The 20,555-nt window shown below is 40.1% G+C and overlaps 2 protein-coding genes across 3 annotated transcripts; both read right to left on the bottom strand.

Moving 5' to 3' along the window:
- Positions 1–266: 266 nt before the first annotated feature.
- On the bottom strand, positions 267–4,162 carry elac1 (elaC ribonuclease Z 1). The gene is made up of 5 exons (XM_085425784.1): positions 3,928–4,162; positions 3,372–3,578; positions 2,182–2,240; positions 1,075–1,285; positions 267–899 (listed from the first exon to the last, which is right to left on the bottom strand). The coding sequence occupies exons 1-5, from the start codon at positions 4,082–4,084 to the stop codon at positions 421–423; spliced, it is 1,113 nt and encodes a 370-aa protein (XP_085281910.1). The 5' UTR covers positions 4,085–4,162; the 3' UTR covers positions 267–420.
- Positions 4,163–5,864: 1,702 nt separating this feature from the next.
- me2 (malic enzyme 2, NAD(+)-dependent, mitochondrial) lies at positions 5,865–20,092 on the bottom strand. 2 transcript variants are annotated; one of them, XM_085425781.1, is made up of 16 exons: positions 19,951–20,080; positions 16,799–16,967; positions 16,259–16,427; positions 13,105–13,238; positions 12,848–12,997; positions 12,215–12,290; positions 11,891–12,052; positions 11,548–11,761; positions 10,909–11,006; positions 10,521–10,634; positions 10,261–10,372; positions 9,900–10,042; positions 9,666–9,768; positions 9,466–9,536; positions 8,632–8,730; positions 5,865–8,381 (listed from the first exon to the last, which is right to left on the bottom strand). In XM_085425781.1, the coding sequence occupies exons 3-16, from the start codon at positions 16,370–16,372 to the stop codon at positions 8,220–8,222; spliced, it is 1,752 nt and encodes a 583-aa protein (XP_085281907.1). In that variant the 5' UTR covers positions 16,373–16,427; positions 16,799–16,967; positions 19,951–20,080; the 3' UTR covers positions 5,865–8,219. The 2 variants fall into 2 exon arrangements, with proteins under 2 accessions (XP_085281907.1, XP_085281906.1); XM_085425780.1 differs by lacking the exon at positions 16,799–16,967 and having other exon boundaries at positions 19,951–20,092.
- Positions 20,093–20,555: the final 463 nt, after the last annotated feature.

The raw sequence follows: 20,555 nt of genomic DNA, 5'->3' as shown, positions 1-20,555 counted from the left end.
TAGTTGCTGGAGGACAGTGATTTAACTGCAACGTGACATTGGCACTCAGCAATTTTGCTTTTAGGAACCAGAATATAAGACTTGAATAAAGAAAATTAATCAAGCCTGAGATGAAGCATATTGGCCACTGCAAAAACTGCCATTGCCAAGCTCAGGTTCAGAGCCAACATGTATTACAGGTAATAAAATTCCCTAAAATAGAAAAATAGTTAATGATAATATAGATTATCAACGTAGATTGCAAACAAGAGGACCTTGAGCTTGACTTTTTTGTCAGTTCACTAATTTGTCTTTTAATAAAATAAAAACAAGTTAGACAAAGAGCAGACAATTTCACCTTACATCATAAAATATACAGACAATTCCTCTGCTTTTAGCCAAAAACACTACCAGCTTTATACTCACTAAACCAGCTGCTTATTATCTTGATCTTCTGAGAGAGATCTGTAGAGTGAGAAAGTCCTCTGCCAGAATCACATCTACCCCAGTGTCCTGCAAAGCCTCTTCAGCCTGTCTCTTTAACTCTGAAACATGGTCTTCATCTCCTTCCTTCACCATGGCGCTGGGTTTGTACCGCTGACTGAAGTGATTTAGCACCAGCCTCCGTGCACAGCAAGCCCGTGCTACTGCCGCTGCCATCTCAGGTGTGCTGTGCCCATGGTCCACTGCTTTCTCTCGGTGCTCGTTCCCAAGGGTGGCCTCATGAACCAGAATGTCCGCTCCACTGCACAACCTCTGCGGCCCTTCCCCAAGCACCGAGCTACAGTCCCCTAAAATGCAGACTTTCCTCCCAGGAATAGCTTCTTCTAGCACCTCACTAGGCTGCACCACACGCCCGCTTTCAAGAGTTACTGACTCCCCAGCTTTGAGGCGCCCATAGAGAGGGCCTGGTTTCAGGCCTGTAGGATACAAAATGAGACCAGCTGCAAGGGTTGCTTTTCTGAAATTGTTTCTTGCATTAATAAATAATTGGTGACGACAGTTATTTCCATCTACTTTATATGCAGGGAATTTATATTTTTAATATTACACAAATAATGAAGAGATATTAAAAGAACAGAAAATGCCTCTCACCTAGTTCCTTCAGCAGTTCTGTTTTCAACCTTCCAGGTCGATCTCGCTCCTGAATGCAAAAACCAAAGGAAGGGATGCGGTGAAACAACCTGAAGGCTTTGACCGCAAACTTCTGGTCTTCAAAGAGAAGATAAGTGTCACTGGAGACATCCAAGGAGATTGTTCTGCCTGGTTGCTCCTGAGGATGGAGAGGACCGCACTCTGCTGCCATCTGGGGAGACAAGAGAGGTGCTAGTATTCGTCAGAAAAAAACAGCATACAAGTGGACAAAATACAAAATGTAAATGCTCAGGTGGAAACTGCCATAACTGGTGAGCTGAGGAGATATGCTCAAACATGTACCAGCGCAAGTCAAAGGAGGCATATCAGCAACAATTTGCACACTGATGTCTTTTAAATAAACAACTAAACTATCATGCACAGTAATAAAAAAAAAAAAACAGAAAAAAGCTACAATTTAAAGATGACCCTAAACACATCACACACAGGGAAGTGATCATGTAAAGAGGAAAGCTGTGAAGATGCACTTTCTCTGGAGGAAGAGTATGACTGTCCTGCATGACAGAAAATCATATATATTTTTATAAAAACATAAATGAAATGATGAACCCACAAAAAGAGAATTTTTTTAAATCTTTTTGGCAAACATAGACTTTTTCATACCTCTTCAAAGTCTTTTTTAGGGCTAAGATCAACTTTTAAAGTAAAAGTTGGAATTAGGTTTAGATTGAGGGTTTAGCACACAGTTAAACCTAGGGGTAAGAATCTTAAGAAGGTATTACTGTCAGTGAATGTCCTCACAAATATAACACTTACACTCTGTCAGATCAACACGATTGGTGTAGCTAGTGGTGTATTTAAGTCTGTATTAAAATGTTGTGATGAGCAGTACTGAAAGCTGCACTGAGGTCTAGCAGGACAAGGACAAAGACAAGACCACTGATAGAGGCCATAAGATCACTAGGAACTTTCACTACATCTTTATCATTTTCTAAATAGAAAATATGAATTCCAGATTTCATCATTTAGTAAAAACAGGGACTGACAGCAGGGAGAGGTGATATTCTACAACACAGGAACATCAAAACAACAAAATCAACGACTTACCTCTGGGTTAAGTTTTCCTTCTTCTGGGCTCTGGTCAGGTGTGGGCTCCAATTCATGCACTAAAAACCAAGAGAAAAGATGTGAACTATTATATCTTTAACCAGGATATAACTTAGGTATAACTTGAATTATTTGATCAGTGTTCATCAAGCAGCATATCTGAGCCATCTACTAGGTTTCTTAAAGATTCTTTTTTAAAATGATGCAGCTGCATTAAAAAAAAACAGCAGCAAATTATAAATAGCCCAGGGAACAAGATTCAGACTCAGAGAAACTAGTAAACAGAGCATCCACAACAAGCTACACCGTCTGCTTGTTCTTAAACCCCTGTATTGAATGCTTTCAATCTTGTATCAATACACCAATCAGGTATAACATTATGACCACGTGCAAGGGAAGTCAATAACACTGACTAACCCATCATGCCACATGGTAATCAGCGGGATATATTAAGGAACAGCTGAACATTTTGTCTTCAAAGTTGATGTGTTAATCGCAGGAGAAATGGGCAAGTGTAAGGATTTGAGTGAGTTTGGGAGCCAAACTGTGATGGCTAGATGACTAGGTCAGACCATCTCCAAAACTGTAGCTCCAGTGGAGCGTTCCTGGTCTGCATTTGTCAGTTTCTATTAAAAGTGCTCCAAGTAAGGAACAGTGGTGAACCAGCATATGGGTCATGGGTGGTCAAGGCTCACTGATGCACGTGGGGAGCAAAGGCTGTGTATAGGGCCAACAATAGGAATCTGAGCATCAGAACTGGACCACCGAAGTTGGCCTGGTGTGATGATGTTCTTTGACATCATGTGGATGGCTGGGGGGGTGTATGAAAAAACCTGGGAAACACCCATATAGCTTCTGTATTGAGCTTCCAGTTCATGGAAATGGTATTCCCTGCTGGCTGTGGCCTCTTTTAGCAGGATAATATGCACTGCACACTTGATGTGTTGACTTGGTTTCCAAATTCTTCAGATCTCAATCCAATTGAATCTGATCCATGGATGCCCACTTCGCAAGTTACGGACTTAAACGATCTGTTACTAACACCTTGACGCCACCACAGCACACCTTCAGTGGTCTAGGGGAGTCTGTGCCACGATGGGTCAGGGCTGTTTTGGCAGCAGAACCGGGGCAAACGTCAGGCAGGTGGTCATAATGTTGGGCCTGATCAATTTATCAGGCCTTGGACCTGCCTGCGTAAGGGAAGAGCAGCTGTGATCCAGTGATGCCAAGAGTGACTCTGAGAAAGTGTCTGAGACCCCGTGGCCCATAGATGTCCACACAGTTCAGGTCCTGCTGAGATTCAGGGCTGGTGTTGAGACTCACAGTGCAGAGGAGACCAGGTAAACCGAACAGGTGATCTCCATGCAAGTGGGAGATGAAAACCTTGGTGATTCGCCCTGTGTGAAAAGCACATCACATTTTTACACCTTCATATCAAGTCGGGCATTTTGCTGTAAACTGAATTAAACTATATGCACTTAAAACAGGTTCATGTCAAGATGGAGATGAGGAATTTTTTTTCTTTTCCTAAACAACACTGTGCACTGTTTTGTCTGTTTCATATTTATGAGCACTTATAAAAGGAAGTCTTAATTAGCCTACAAACAAATGATTTGGGGTATGGAAAGGCATGAACAGATTTGTTTCAATGACAGGAAGTTTATTCAGGGGAAAACTTTTTTTTATTTTTCCAGAAATATTTAAAGGACAGACAGACTGTGTGTGTGAGGATCTGAAGTGGCACACCGGCTCTGAGCTGGCTCTTCATTAGCTGGATCTGGGTTCCCTCTCCGCAGTCAAACAGCCAGCACTCCCCGTCCGTCCGCAGCACCAGAGCCGAGGCACCGCGGTGAGGGGACGGGTACGCCGAGCCCGTCCCGAGGAAAGTCAAATCCATGGTCATCCTCCCGGAGTTACAGAAAACTGTTTTTTACTATCTGCCACACAGTAGCAAGCATGCCATGTCAATGAAAATACTGTCGCCCGCTGATGACGTAGGATGCGTGACGTGTCCGGTTAGGTACGATTGGTCGTAATTTTAAGATCACATATCAAAGACGATGTTATATTCCCTCTGTATCCTATTGGGGAAACTGCGGGGAGAAATTGAACTGGGTAAAAATATGACCTCTTCCACAAAATTTCTTAATTCTTATTAAGTTAAAAAAGTTTCTTTTATCCAACCAAACACTTCCTTCTGAAATATAAAGCTTATGTAGATATCTCCTACTCTTTCTGTAAGCTTATCCGTGGACATGTATTCATTTTTTTTATTTTTTGAAAATGTACCCATTCACAGAACCTTCGGAAAGACATTGCTGCTCTGATCTATTAATGTCCAACCTGATTTTCTGCTGTTTGTTTGTTTTTGTTTTGATTTTGGTTGGAATCACAGAGCTCAATGTGAAAGACTCATCTGTTGTATTTTTTATCAGTCTGATTTTGTTTCATGCAAAATTGCTATATCTATAAAAGCAAAACAATGAATGGGAAACCGCTTTTTGACCTCTTTGTAAAGGATCTGTCCGGTAAATGGTGCAGAGAGTGTTCAGTGTCCTCCTTTCCACCACAGCTTCAGAAGTGTCCATTTTGCAGTGAATCACAGAGCCACCCTTCCTGATCACTGTATTTAGTCTATTGTTTACCGTGTTACCAGCTCCAACCCACCTCCAGCAGACCACAGCAGTGTGCTGGGCCCACCACGACTGAGTGATAAGAGTATCACCATCATTTCTGCAGCTTACTTCTCACCCCCTTTTGGTATACAGCCTCTGTATCGGTTTTCCAGTTCAGCTTGTTGTCAGTATGGATGCCCATGTACCTGTACTTCTTCAAAACAAAGGACGTCACAGCCTCGGGCCTGATGCTGTCAGGGCCAGCAGCCTTGCTTTGGTTCTCAGGCTGTCTCCTAATCTGGCCAGAAGTCACACTCAAACAGAAGGTGTTTAACCGATGTGGGGGTGTTATCTACAGAATTCACTTGAAGAAGTGCAGCGTGGAGGCCAGTGTGTGGTAGAGAAGGCAGTAGAAAGCTGTGAACTAAAGAATCTGTGTAGCTCTTTGCTCTCTCCATAGAGTGCTCACTGGCTGGCTGTCACCTTAAACCCAGAGATCTTCTTTCCACACCACACATCACTTATGTTGTTCGGCTTGAGCTCAGCCTCCAGCTTCCTCCTGTAGGAGTCCTTGCAGTTCCTCAGCTTCCCCCTTAGGTCGGGCTGCACTCTCCTCAGTTCTCCTCTTTCAGCTTTCTTCTTTTTATTAAGCAGTTAAGATCAGTAGTGATCCAAATCTTATTGTTCTCAAAGCAGCATGCAGTCCTGGGCTGGTAAGTTGGCATGTTTACAATTTGATGCATTCGGTAATGCAGCCATGAAAACTGTTAGTGTCCTCTTTAAGTGGTCCACAAAATACATTCCAGTTGTTGACTCAAAGCGGACTCATGCATCGTCCTCCTAACAACTGGACACAGCTAGCTGTTTAGACGAACGTACTTTGGTATCAGCAGGATTAAATTATAGTGAGAATATAGAGAGAATTCAGTAAGGGTTCAAAAAGGAGGTCACTGTAGTAAACTGCCTGTTAAAAGCAGTTTAAAAGATGAATCTGTTAAGAAAGAAAAGGAAGAAAAATAAATGGGATTAAAAATAATAATAATAAATTGAAAGACAAGGGAGCCGATGTAAAAATAGGTTTTATTCTGGAGTTTTCACACCTCAAGTATAATAAAACAAACATACTGCACTCTGGTATACAAACATGACTGCACCAAAAATCAGTGTCAGACTGCATGGGAATACTTATGAATACTGAAACCACTAAGAGTCACATGAACTAACCACTCATCGAACAAAACAGCAAAAACCTCAAACTGGACAATTACAGTCAACATCTTAACAAACACGTGAGCAACACACCGATGACATTACAGTGTTTACATATCATTAAACCACTGAAAAGTTTGCATTAAATCTAACATTTATTAGAGAAAGCACTGTATGCTCAATGCTACAGTTACACCATTTCATAACAAAACAATAATGTCAATAATTATAGTGTGGCTATCTGCATGGTTAACTTAATGAGGCATGGGAGTGACTATGAAGGGACACTGTAATTTGTGCAGGCACTTCAATGTATGCGGTTGGAAGGTCCTTGAGTTAAAGTTTTACAGTGTAAATCGATGGATGACAATTTAAAGGAAAAAGAAGGCGGCTTTTTGCTGGCATGGTTACAGGGAGCATTCACTGCATATGAACCATGAAGCACTTCTATCCTGATGTAGGTGCCCTCTCCTTGTTAAAATACTCATTTTCTTTCTTTAACCTGTCAACCATCTCCATTTTACACACATCTCTGAAGACCAATGTGCAATGCTGCCAATGCCCCTGTCATAAAGCAGTTTAAAGTCTTAGAAATATGATCAGAGCATAGATTGAATCCTGCATTTTACATGAAACACTGTGGTATACCTTTAGTTTATTTGCTATTACAATGCAGCAATCTGTCACAGAACTGAGCAAAAACAAAGCGCTAACAGAGAACCTCAGCAGGTTAACGGTCAGCAGTGTGTCCTACTGGTATTAGGTCAGTACATCAAACTGACACGTGGATTTGTACACTGTATAGCCGACTTGCACTTTATCACAAAGATATTTTGCCAGTCTATACAGTGCTTAGGCACCATTGCTATTCAGTACGAAGGACTTAATCAACCAGGGCTTTTCAGTCAATATTTTCTAATCCCAATAATATTTTCAAACAGTTCACAGTTTACATCACTTGGCTGAGTCAAAAAAGACTTATTACATGAGGAGCACTTGTGCTAGAATACATAACCTGTGTTTTAACCTCGTGGTGGATCATAACACTGAAGAGAAGCTTGGCCTGTGAGTTTGTACAGTCTGCTCAGACGAAACAATAGTAGTAAAACCAACATACCTCAATGCCACACACTGCGCATCAGACCAAAAAAGTTCATTTAACAACATAAATGAGTATCTAATGATTATATACTGCACATATTTTCTTAAGTATTCATATAACACTTAAGCAAAATTGTTCATTTTATGGGATACATTCTTCATGAGACCATTCCTTAAGGAGTGTTGAAGAGAGGCTTTTCAAAACAGTTGAATACAAAAAAAAAAAAAACATGAATTCAAAGAAATAAATATTAGGTGACACAATTAATCAAACAAACAAAAGGCTGGAGTGGATGTTAAAAGGTTGTCTGCCTACATTTTTTTTTTTAAATATATAACTTTCATGTATTTTCCCTTCAGAAAATCTCAATTTTAGTGAATCGGTCTTTGTTTGCCTCTAACAGAAAGGCTCTCCTCTTCAGTCCTCTGCTCTGCTAGATGTCTTATACTGGGTATTAATGAGAAGAGGAAAACTGACCAGAGCCTTATTTAAGGTGGACAAAGGCAATACACAAATACATACTGGATATTACTAAATGTTATGAAATTGAGGTCATTTCTTGCAAGCTTGCAAGAATACTAGAAGACGGAGTACAAGTAAAGAATGGAGTTTGTGCGTGCTAACTGAAGACAGCAAATATCAGAAATGTACACAACAAAATGACAGATTAGTCATTATTAGATTACAGATACAGTGAAACAATAACATCTTAAAAATTAATGGGAAAAAAAATTCATGAAACTTATGCAAATTTAGTGCTGAGTTTTTGATGGAGCAGCATGGAAAATAGATGTAACCACTGCCCATTTCCACCACCAGGTGGCCATCTGGCTTTGTGCAGGTTTCTACATTATGCACATAATGGAGAAGTGTAATTTAAAATGAGAATGGCTGATCTCATTTCAATGCCCTTCTCTTCACTTTCCACTTTGACTGTTCACAGATCCAATAAGACTGGTTTGGTGAAAATGTAGCAGCATGGCTACTGTGGTCTATTTTTAAGCATATGTTTAAAGTAAGGCAATCTTACAAAATCTGTGATTAGGTATAAAGCAGGAAAAAAAGGAAGAGAAGGCCATTATGACATGAGCCACAGTGAGTGTGCCCTATTTCTAGATGGACTTGGGGCTAAAGTTGACACCTGGCCAATCATAGGTGTCCGGCAGGAAAGATTCATAGTCGGTCTTCCAGACAGTAGCCCGCACAAAGGCGTCCTTGTCCACTGGCTCAGGGTAGTGGAACGCCATGCCTTTAGCATAGAGATACTCCACCACCTTTAGTGGGAAAGAGAAAATTTATCACTGACCAAACGTAAGGAGTGACACAGGAACTACAACATGACTTTGACCAAAAGGAGAACAGTGTTTGATAGGTTATGTTACGGTTTGTCCGGCTGCAGGGCATGAATTTCTTTTTTCAAAAAAAAAAAAAAAAATCCGTTGAACACAGAGATCATTTCTTGGAGACTGTTAATATGTAAACTGACCTTGACAATAACCAAAATTTAAACTGGAGGAGGCTTACCTTGACAGCCATCTGGATAGAGACCTCCCTGATGTTGGACAGAGGAGGGTAGAGTCTGCCTTCTGCAAGCTCTTTATCTGTCAGCTGCTCTGCAAGTGTCTGAAAGGAACGTAAGATTGCATTTACAATAAAGAATAATTTCTAGGTCACAAAAACCAGACAAAACTACTACTACTGTTTGTCTACCCACACTAGTCATGTGATTTTGGCCAGTTGTAATTACAAAAGTAATCAAACCCCTTCTAGTACTATTAACACCATGCAAATCACAGTGTTTCTGACACTGAACAGTAACAAAAACCCTGGCAACAAAGCACAGTGATCATCTGTTGCACTGATTAGTGTTAATGTATCAAATGCAGCCCAGCAAAGAGAAGCTCTTCATCTGTTATGCCAGTCTAAAAAGAGAGGGAAGAGGAGACATCGAAGGGTTAAACAGGGCTGAGATGAGCATAAAGTGAATATAGAATAGAAGAACAGAATGCCTTTATTGTCACTATACAATTGTACAATGAGATACAGAGCATCTCCTACTCAGTGCAAACATGCTGGGGGGGTCAGTTTTGCAGCACTATATACATATGAACAGTATTAACAGAGAAAAAAATATATAAAATGTACGAATATACAAACCAGTGTAAAAAAGTAAATATGTAATAAATAGTGTTATGTATATATGGATGGATATAAGGGTGGTTATGGGCTTTGGGAAGAAACTGTATGAAGAATATGCATACATGAAAGAGTCAGCAAGACAATACAGGATGGAGTGAGGGAAAAGTTAAAGATGAACTTAAAGAACAGGTAGAAAAATATTTAGTAGTGTCTTCAGACCTTGGCAGCCTCTAAGAAAACCGTGTCACTGATGTGTCTCACTCCACTCAGGATCACAGCCAGGCCCACGCCTGAAATGCATGAAGACCAATTACAACATACTGCATTCAAATTTGCAGGATGTAATGCAATTCATACCATCTTAAGAGTGCTGCATTTAATGTAAATAATGAATAATCAATTTTTTTTCCCCCTCTCACCTGGAAAAATGTAAGCGTTGTTCCCTTGTCCTGGTGTAAGGACGCGACCATCGCTCAGAGTCACTGGACCGAAAGGGCTGCCGCTTGCAAAAAGACATCTTCCCTGTGAGACACAGAAACAAATCTTGAGAGGTGATGAGGTAGGAAAAACACAATCTGAATGCATAACTTAAGAGTTTGTCAAAAAAGACAAAAAAGAGGAAAAAAGTTAAGCCTAGAAAAAAAAATGTGTACATCTGTCAGAGTGTAGGCCTCCTCTGCTGTGCACTCTGCTTTATTGGTTGGGTTGCTCAGGGCAAAGATGATTGGCCGTTCATTCAGGGTTCCCATGGACTTGATGACATCATGGGTAAACAGACGTCCAGCTCCTGCCACACCTGGAAAAAAGGAGAGACTGATTTATTATTACTGTTCAAAGAAGGTCTGAAATAAGACTACAACCTTTTTGTAACTGACTGAGTTTATTGTTTATTATTAACAAACAATATTTTAATAAAATAGATATTTGTATAATTCTTTCTGGTTGGCAAGCAGTGCTACAAGGCTACAATTATATGAATACAAAAAAATAAATAAATAAATTAAAGGTCCACACCAATGATAGCTGTAGGTTTGATGGCATTGACAGCATCTAGGAAGCTCTGTACATCCCCTGGACTCTCATGGGTAAATGCTTCCTGGTTAGAGTCAGTTCCCTGCTGTCTGCCCTGGAGTCACATGTGACACATTAGACACAATTACTAATAAACACTTGTTCAGTGAAAATGCCGTTGACTGTTTAGACCGTGGACCAGCCAGGAAAGTAGACAAAATTGTATCATTTTCTTATTATAAATTCCTGTGTCACACACTTACCTTTACAAGTAAGCCATCTTTATCATACATCCAGATTTTCTTCCTGGCCTCAGCTTGGGTCATTCCCGTCTCCATCATGGCCATCACAATCAGATTGGCAATTCCAAGGGCAGCCTACCAAATAATAAATAAAAGAATGAATAAACAAAATAAAAACAAAAAAATTTACACAAAGAAAACATGAACGATTATTCTCTAAATAGACAATGGAGCAACTCCTCAGGTTTTTTGTTCTGTTTGTGGTCAGTCGGGAACAGTACGCTTCTTCCAATTGTGCCTTTTTTGCCATTTTCAAATACGTAACTTTCATATAGCAAAGTCAAGAGAACAAAAAAACAAAGAAAATCTTGAGAAGTTCAATTGATTAAAAGGATGAATATCAGCTTACCTCTCCTGCTCCCAGGAACAGCACCCGGTGTTCAGTGATGGGTTTGCCAACTGCTCTCTGAGCTGCTAACAGACCGGCAAGAGCTACAGACGCAGTGCCTGGAAACATGTAGACAAACAGAAGAGTAAACAATCGAGTCTCTGCCTCAAAGACATCCAAACACTCATGATAATTTGTCTAAAATCAGAAAGATTTTCAAGGAAAACAGCTCATGAATGCATCTTATTTCAGCATCACTCACAACAGATGATTTCTGAAATGCTCCACAGTAATTTAATCCAACAATAAAAATTTACATTGAGTTTCAGGTGGACTCTAATAAAGCAGCGATCCTTTTAGAAACAGCTCCAGTAACTTAACAGTTAAGGCCGTAAGTCATTTGTATGGATGGGCCTAAACTTGCAAATCTTATAGAACTGTTCTTAGGAAATACTCAAACCCGATCTGTAAATATTGCTAAACTTTGAGCCTTTGAATCAGCTGGAAAAATACATAAACATAAAACTGTAAGTTAAGCACTTTGTGTGGTGTAACCTGAATGTGAATTAGGACGACAGAGTCATACAACAAGGTAGACATTATCTGCACCTATTTAACTACAGTAGTCTCAAAGTGCTGTGTCAGGGGTTATGTGTGAACCTTGGATGTCATCGTTGAAGGTGCAGTACTTCTCCCTGTACTTTCTAAGGAAGCGGAACGCGTTGTGGTTCCCAAAGTCTTCAAACTGGATCAGCGTGTCCTGCCCGTATTTGTCCACGACAGCTTCCATGAACTCATCAATGAGATCGTCATATGCTTGGGAGCGGTCTCGCTTCTGGTACAGCCCCATGTAAAGCGGATCCTTAAGGAGAGTCTAACGGGAGGACAAGGGCAACCATGAGAAGCCAAAGTAAACACAGTTATTATATTTCTCTTCTCTCACACATGCAATAAACAGAAAGAAAAAAAAACAAAACAAAAAACCAACACCTAGCCTTCCTACCTCGTTATCCGTCCCAACATCGATCACCACAGGGAGACATTTCTCAGGTCTGATGCCAGCACAGGCAGTGTACAGGCAAAGTTTCCCAACAGGTATTCCCATTCCATAAACACCCAGGTCCCCTAATCCCAAGATACGCTCTCCATCAGTTACTACTACTACCTACACAAAGAAGAGATGGAGGAAGCACATTAGTTGGAAAACTGAAGATTAAAATTTGACATATTTATAAGCAATTGTCATATCTTTATGACATATTTTTAGACTTTTTTTCCAATGTAATATCTGAAAAGGTTTTACTATAGTGAGGATTTTGAGACTTACTGCAACATTAGTGTCTGGCCAGTTGTCAAGGATGGAGCGGATATGTCCTCTGTCCAGAATGGAGATAAACAGGCCTCTAGAGAGATAAACAGGATGACAGTTTAGCTATTGCAGCAATCGTGATTAAATCCTAACTTTAACTAAGCAGAAAAAGAAAATGCATCTTCAGCATAAAACCACTTTTTAACATTATGTGCATAAGATTCAATACGCCTGCCATCAAAAATAAAACACGTAAGAGCTTTTCCTGACTAAAGCAGGTCTCCCTTCACTTGGTAAGGTCTCAAAGGTCTCGCCTGAAAGGAGCTTCTGTCCTAATTTTAGAAGAATCAATAGGATCTTGCATACATAACATTCCTGCTCCTTTAGACTGAAGATAAGAGCTGTGTTAGCCATATTTGGATAGACAATCTCAGACATGAACACAGTATTATTTGTCCTTGTAAGGATATAGCCTTCAGAACTGGCTGTCAATATGCTGTGTCAAGACATATAGCAATCTCTCTTCTCTTCCATATCAAGCTTTTCTGCACACCTCTGGACGATTTCCTCCCAGCGACAAAATACCTGGCTGTGTAGAACTGGAGCAACAAAACCTACATTAAAAACTCAAATGATCTGCTAAGGCCTTACTTTGGTCTTCTAAAGATATGTCCATACTGCGTGCAGGCAAGCCCTACAGTGGGAGTGTAAACAATCGGCATCAGCTCCTCTATGTCTTCCATCAACACCCTATAGAAAAGCTTCTCATTCCTTTCCTGGATGCCCATCAGGTAGATGTACCTGTATGGAAAAAGAAAAGTTAAGCTGTGTACAGGAAGACAAATGCTCGGTTTTTATTTAAAAACATGTTTACGCTTTCCAGTACAACAAGAAAAATGCATCCTTACTTCTCCAGGGGATCGTGCAGCTTTTTGAGATTTTTCTGAAAGCGCAGGGCCTGAATTTCCTGAGTCTCCACTTTGGGAGGCAGCAGACCATGTATCCCCAAAATCTGACGCTCCTGAAGGGAAAAGGCCATACCCTGTGGAGGAACACAAAAACATGACATTTTAGCTTCTTCAGCTCTGCATTTCTTTTCCTGACTGCCACCGTCTCCAAACCACACACAGCAGGTCTCACCACCATCTTTTTCCACTCTTACTGCTATCCTTCTGTCACAAATCACCTCTGACACTTGCCTCCACCCGCTCGACCCTGCCTGCACTCTCATGAATAATATGAGGGGTATTTTTAATGTGTGTGGTCAGGGTTGTTTTCATTCTTCAGACTACTTAAAGAAATTGAAAGAAAACTTGTCTGAGAGTTCAGCCTGTATTATAGAATAAAAGGTGGCCTTGTGTTTATAAGACATGTTCATATAAATCTGCACTTGCTTCAATAAATTGCTCCACCTAGTTCCCATTTTTCTAGCAAAATATTAAGAAATAATGAGTGAGTCAAGATTTTTGCACACTACTGTATATTGCGTCTATTATCAACCTCTACTTGGGACGCTAAAAGTACTAACGCAACACCCCCTGTAACCGTCTGACATCAAAGTCTGCTGTAGCCATTTCTTAACAGGACCGTTTTTGTGAAATTTACTGGCAAACCATAAAAAACAGGACTCCTCCTGCAACCTGTAGTTGGGGGCAGGGCTTTATTTGTTTATGTCAACCATCCCCCTACTCATGGCTAAGGCATACCACATTTCTGTCCTGTTCTTTATAAAATATAGCAGTTTCTGGACTAACTGTTCATGTACTGTAATGGAGTTTGTTTAGACGGTGCACTGCCTCATTATGGGACCTTTAACTGAGTTTACCTTTTCAGCATTTACAGAAATAAATTCAGGCTGACGGAATGAAGAAAAACAAAACGAAAGCAATTTTGCAGCAGGACAAAGACGGACGGAGAGTGGGGGTAGTAGTGGAGGAGGAGGAGTAGCCTCAAAGAAACCAATGAAGACCACTGTGGGCTGAAACACCCCAATTTTTAAATGAGAGGATGGGGGAGGTGAGAGGTGGATGCAATGTGTTTGCATGTCCCTGCAGTGTACAAGCTCCTATCCGACTGAAATATGGGCGTAACAAAGAGGCCGCCATGCCTGGGGCTGCAGAAGGGGGCGGATTATTTTGTCAGAATGATGAATGCTGGGCTCCCCTCGAAAAATGCTTAGTCATGCTGATAGAGCATTTCACTTCACACAGCTCTACCAATCAGTTCCTTTCAGCGCAATGCCACATGCTGCAAACACCTTAATCTAGCATTTGTCCTTTTGCATAAAATTGAAAGTAACATTTTTGTAAGATTTCAGGAGCTGAGCACTTCCCTATGAAAGACCATCTTGAGCAAGCCCATGATTAGCACTTTAGAAATGCAATTTCAACACTTCCAAGACAGGAATATACTGGATAAAGGTATTAATACATTCTGTACAGTGAACACTTTCCCTGCACAGCTCACCCTACATTTAGGGTGAAGGAATTTGAGATCCTAGCCCTTTTAACAGTCATACCAGACTACATTTCAAACACAGTGACCTTTACTGCTACAGTACACTGCTGATGCAAGTCACATCAAGTACTGCTCTTATATTTGTAATCTAGAACCAGCTGGCATGTTCTCGTTTAGAAACTGAGACTTTTAATGCAAGAAGAATTTCAAGTTGACTTTAAAAATTTTTTTTTTTAAAAAAATGCCGAACCAAACCATGGAATTAGGTTTGTGCCTCTTTCTTGAGTGCAAGTACATAAACTCAATTTGTAGAGAATTTACTATAATGCAATAATTTTAATTTGAGCAAATAAATAAATGGATTTTAAAGTTTTATCTAATGCTGTTTACTTATTATCTCAGTTATGTATGTGGGTGTCCTTTTCCTGGATGCCTGCAAACTCTCGGACTCCCACTCAGGATTTTTAATAGGTGCCAATTACAGTCATTTTGCCCATGCCTTTAACTTTAGAATACAGCATGCCATATATTGTCTGGCAGTGCTTGGTTGGTATGGTTGCTAGTTGTATTGTGAGGTAGTCAGGGAGGAGGGGAGTACTGACAGACCTGAAAGCAGCTCTATAGGCCTTTTATATCAGTGTTTTTCTATATACAGTCTTCATTGCAAGCCTGCTTTTACAAACCATTATTAAATCAAGCATGGAGCTATGCAGGAGCTCAAAAAATGGCTGAAAAAACAGTAGTTGAAACCCCAGTTTGTGGGACCACTGGTCAGCTGGTCTGTGTCCAGTTTGCATGTAGGTTGGAATTTCTATATTTATCTGGTATGGGCTAAGTTTAGCAAAAGGTCAAATCACCTCAAGCAGCAAAATGTACATGTTACAAATATCACTTGTAACTCTCAGTAGTTGGCAAACCTCCTGAAAAATCAAACCCTCCAAGCCAAATGCTTCACAGCATCATTTCAATTTAGCAAATACACGACACTGTAATTGTCTCACTTGTATGCGCACTGCTAGATACCCTGCTGTGAGCATTTTAAAACAGACAGCGAAAATCACAAACACCTTAAAGAAAAATTCAGAAAGCAGCCAAATAACAATGTGCTAGACAGGCATTGACAGACAGGCACCGTTCATCATAAATAGTCAATAGCTACAGATATGGGAATACAAATAACTGAAGCATAAACTTCTTTTACAACTTTTGTATTTTGGTTGCAGACTACTAAAAATGGTTATGCCAGTTTATATCAGTCACACACAAGCTTAGCTCCCCACTATTCTATTGTCTGAGATATAAACAGATATTGGCATCTGCAGTGGGATAGACTATGGCATTTAAACGTGTGGAAAATATACAGGCCTAAAATTTAAAAGATTACATTATAACCACTGTTATGACATCTTGCAGTAAATTTCTACTCATTTCTGGACACTGTAACCAAACAATAACATTTCAACAATTCATTATAGTTATTTTCTGTCCAGGCACACAGAGAAAAATAATCCTTCTTCACATAATGACATAATTAACATTGATCAAGACAAAAACGGGCTGTCGTCACCGTGTCTTAAAACCCCAACACAAGGTAGGTCCACCTACTTTGTTGGTGCGAGGGCTGAGCATGAGGGGCTTGCCCTTTTCTTTGGTGTGGACCCATCTGCAAAGAGAGATGCATGGCCTCAGAGACCAGGTTGTCCTTAATCTGGACAACATGGTAGACAGTCACCGGTGTGGGTCCACTGGTGCTTTCTAGAAGATCCACTGGTTTCTGAGGGAGACAAGACAGGGAAAGATGAAAAAATACTGACCATGTGCAAATGATATGCACAACCTGGCTGTAGAAATGATTATAGCTTTACTGACAAAAGTATTGATGTGCAGCACAGTGATTACATCACCATGGTGACACATTTCAGATTTTAAGTTGTTAAGTCTTAACTGTCTACATGGTGCATTACCATTTGGGCTTTTTGGCAGGTTAGAGTCAAAGACTTACTATTAATTATTCTTGTTTCTGACAGTCAAACCGTGCAGTGCACTGTTACCAAAGCCTTTTAATATGACAGTATCAGATTATCACATCTTAATACGTTATAAAGCTAACCGCAGTCAGTGCTGTCAGCTTACAGACACACACACCTATTCACAGTAGCCAATGAATCCTCTTTGTGTGCATGGACAGCACTTGAGGATTACAAATGCTGGAAGCAGTGGCCAACATTAATCTGGACGTGGCCTGAAGCGATTTAGTGTGCGCTCTAAGAAACAAAGCTTTGACAGATTGTCATAATCCCTTTCGTGATGAGCTCTGCATGAAGACACAGAACAAGATAAATCGCTATGGCATCACAACAACAACAACAATCTTTATTTATAGAGCACATTTAAAAGCCTTGGGCATACCAAAGTGCTTTACATAAAACAATAAAAAAATAAAACAGTTCACACATTAACATCAAATACATAAAGGTAACGAATTATGCTCACAGATAAAAGCCACCAATAAGAGTAAACTGCAGCACATAGGTTATAGCAAGGTAAGACTGTACCACCATGATAAAAGACACCAATAATGGAAAGATAGCAGAGAATTTAATACAATAGGTCAATAGGTCACTGCAAGCAAGCCAGCATTTAACTGGTAGAAAAGGCAAGTTTAAAAAGATATGTTTTTAGCTGTGATTTAAAAGAATGAATAGAATCAGACGCCCGGATGCCAATCGGGAGATTGTTCTACAGCTCTGGTGCAACTAGAGCAAACGATCGATCACCTCTAGATTTCAGTCGAGATCTGGGCTGAACCAGCAGTAACTGTGAGGATGACCTTAAAGCCCTAGCAGGAGCATATGGGTTTAAAAGTTCCTTCTCACCACAGAGTTAAAATTTTTAAATCATCCAGCAATGGACCGATGGGAAAGACAGACAAACAACAGGGATCGCATGACAGAAAGCAAGACTCCAACTAATAACTGCAGAAATGACCTGGCATGTGGACTGCAAACAAGAAGGAATGCAAAGATTTTCACTACTTTTAGACTAAAGCAGACAAAAAAACCCCCCAGTAAAGAACTTGGAAAGAAAGCGATTGGACTTCTTTAAATTTTGTGAAGATGTTAAAAGAGATGTAAACCACTTCTTACAATTTTTTTGTATCTAGCAAAATTCCTGTTAGCCTTCCTTAATGTCACAGGAAATGCAATTTGACAACATTGCAGTTTCTATATCAGTTCCTTTTAAATAAGCAGCCAAGGCTTGCATTTCTGCAAAAAACATACTAAACTGAAATGCAAGACGCACAAGGAAACCACAGCAGATTATTAGAAATAAGAATTAACAAAGTGTATTTTTCCATTGCAATTTAATCCCAGTGAGGCTTGAAATAGAATTTGTATTCATTTCTCGGCCTGGAACAACATGCAGCTGAGCTCAGCTGGCAAAAAAACAAAGTTGGTGTCAGTTAATGTGACAAAAGGCACTCATGTGTGCGGTCAGTATTATCCTGCCTCCTTCCTTTCCTTGTTCATCCACATTTGATCATAATTAAAAATTACCAACACAAAATTAAGTTGTATTAAGCTAAACAAATATTAAAAATACAATATGCTATGCTGATGAGCAGCTATATCAAAACAAGAAAACAACTGAAAAGCAAATTAGCCTATCCTTTTCTGATCAACAAATTCAAGCACTTCACACTGAATTATGTATCCCTCTATTTGACCATAATGTCTGGATGAAGGAAACAACAAGTGGAGCCAGCTGGACGAGATGCTGCTTAGAAAGCAGCATTAAAGCGGCAGACTGCATAAGCAGCTCCAACAACCAGCAGACATTTTAATGATCTGTTGATTTGATATCAAAGAGGAAGCTGTCTCGATGCAGCGTCTGTGAAATGTCAGTCTTTATGACTCAAACTGTACAAAGATCTTTTCTTGTTAGGTTAGGTTTGCGACCTCTTTCAGAAGCAAAAAAAGGCCACGGCTAATGGGAAGGATAATATTTGATGTGGTGTAGATACCAAATAATTTTTCCATTTGTAGCAAACAAGGTAATCTTTGTACATGTGCCAGCTTCGCATCATTATTGTAACACAGAGCATGAATGCACACCATTACAGCCAGAAAGTGCTTGGGACTTTTTGTAGGAGTAATTGTCTGCAAACAGAGTATGAATGGAGACAAGAAACCTGCCTATAATTATGCACCTGGACTGCTCTAAATGGGAATCAAAATGATAGCAAAATTGTGCTGAGATCAGAAAATGTACAGCATGAGCTCACCAGTACTGCAGCTAGATACAGATGCTCTGTAAGTTTAGAAACCATAACTTAGAAACGTTTAATTAAATGCCATTCAAAATCAGGCATCTCACTTGCCATCTGTCTTCCTGTGGAGTACTGGTAATTTAATTTCTTTGTAAACAGGTGAGACAAATAAGGCAGTACAATTTAAACTGCTAATAAATCTTTTCTTATTGGTTCTGGAATAATAACTGGTGCAAACAACAACTGTGTTAACTAAACCAGTCATAATGTAATAACATGCATTGTATCCACCCTCTTGTGCACACTGGGCACCTTTTTTCAAGCTCCGAATCTCACCCACATGCATGATTTTAAGTGTAAATCTTTTATGGTCTCACATGATCAGGGTAAAGTGGTTTGAAGACAGATGATACTTTAGGTTATTAGTTTCCTCAACTGACCAGACAGACTTAACACAGCTGTTAGGTGTGGCCTTACTAACAGGTTATTGTTCTCAGTCTTTCTCACTCACCCTGTCAGTGTGTCTGATCACTGAACGTAAAAAACCCACCGGTGGAGGTTAAATATTAGCAGAACCTGCAATAAAAGGCAAGGAAATACTCAACTGTCCCAAGCTTTAACACTCAAGGGAATGAGAAGATAATTGGGGGCAAATGCCAAATGTGACCTTATAACATGTTGGAGATCTTTCAAAAACAAAACCCCCCAAAAACTGATATCCACCACAACTACAAGCCATTAGCCTCACAACCACAGGAGCTAAAAGCTAACCTTTTGCTAACTTTAAGTTAAAATAAAGCAGAGGGTGTCGTCATTTGAACACCTCTGTCACCTAAGTCTTAATGTCTGAAGCTACTAAACTGATTAAGCACACCGACACTAGGCACTTTTTATTCGGATGACTTAGCTAAATGCAGTCACTTACTCATCACAGCCCTGCTTGCTGCCATCTCTCTTGGCTCAGTAAGCAGGAAGTTCTCAAATGACACACACTTTCTACAATTTAGAGAACAACGACTCCGCTTACCTGCTCTTGAGTAATATAATACTGCCGTTCAATGTCTGTTAGGCACAACTCTTATGATATTCGCTGTGCCTAACTTCTGTGGACTGACCCTGGGATTAGCCTGCCTGCCAGCACACATACACCAGATTGAGTCGCGAGGAGAGGAAACGCTGTAGAAGAACCCGGCCGCTCGACCAATCAGATGCTGGGGTTTCCCCTCTCGATTACCGTAAATACTCCAACACGCGCATTTTATTTTGCGCATGTTATGTCATATTACTAGTTTATCCTAAGCTGTGGTACTGTATTGCGTAGAAAATTTGTGGCTATGTGGTGCGTGCGTGGTTTACATATTTATCTAAGAAGCAAAACATCCCTGTTCAGTCTTAGGAGAAGACATCTCTCTGGGATGTGTCAGGAAGTGCATCCAGGGTAAAGAATCTGCCAAATCAGACATGCGGAGCTACCAACTGTGCTCACCCCTTGTGAATAAGGAAGTATCTACCATATATATTTATTTGAAGGCTACACAGCACAGAAACTGGTAGATAATGATGAACTGAGTTTAATAGTGCCTATGCTCTGAGTAAACACTCATTGCTCTCCTAAACTAACCTACAATAATA

This window comes from Rhamphochromis longiceps, linkage group LG12 (genome assembly GCF_057381845.1).
Source record: "Rhamphochromis longiceps isolate RC_006_pf linkage group LG12, R_longiceps_female_GT1.1, whole genome shotgun sequence".
Taxonomy (NCBI): Eukaryota; Metazoa; Chordata; class Actinopteri; order Cichliformes; family Cichlidae; genus Rhamphochromis; species Rhamphochromis longiceps.
This window is presented reverse-complemented; position numbering and strand designations above follow the sequence as displayed.

What these genes read in the sequence shown, in the direction of transcription:
- elac1 (XM_085425784.1), bottom strand. Translation starts at nt 4,084, where the DNA reads ATGACCATGGATTTGACTTTCCTCGGGACGGGCTCGGCGTACCCGTCC. An exon ending in AAGGAAAACTTAACCCAGAG is followed by an intron (nt 1,286 to 2,181) that starts GTAAGTCGTTGA and finishes TTGTCTCCCCAG; the next exon opens with ATGGCAGCAGAGTGCGGTCC. An exon ending in AGAACTGCTGAAGGAACTAG is followed by an intron (nt 900 to 1,074) that starts GTGAGAGGCATT and finishes TGTATCCTACAG; the next exon opens with GCCTGAAACCAGGCCCTCTC.
- me2 (XM_085425780.1), bottom strand. Translation starts at nt 16,372, where the DNA reads ATGTTGTCCAGATTAAGGACAACCTGGTCTCTGAGGCCATGCATCTCT. An exon ending in CTGCACGATCCCCTGGAGAA is followed by an intron (nt 12,998 to 13,104) that starts GTAAGGATGCAT and finishes TTTTCCATACAG; the next exon opens with GTACATCTACCTGATGGGCA. An exon ending in CTATCCAGATGGCTGTCAAG is followed by an intron (nt 8,382 to 8,631) that starts GTAAGCCTCCTC and finishes TTCCCACTAAAG; the next exon opens with GTGGTGGAGTATCTCTATGC.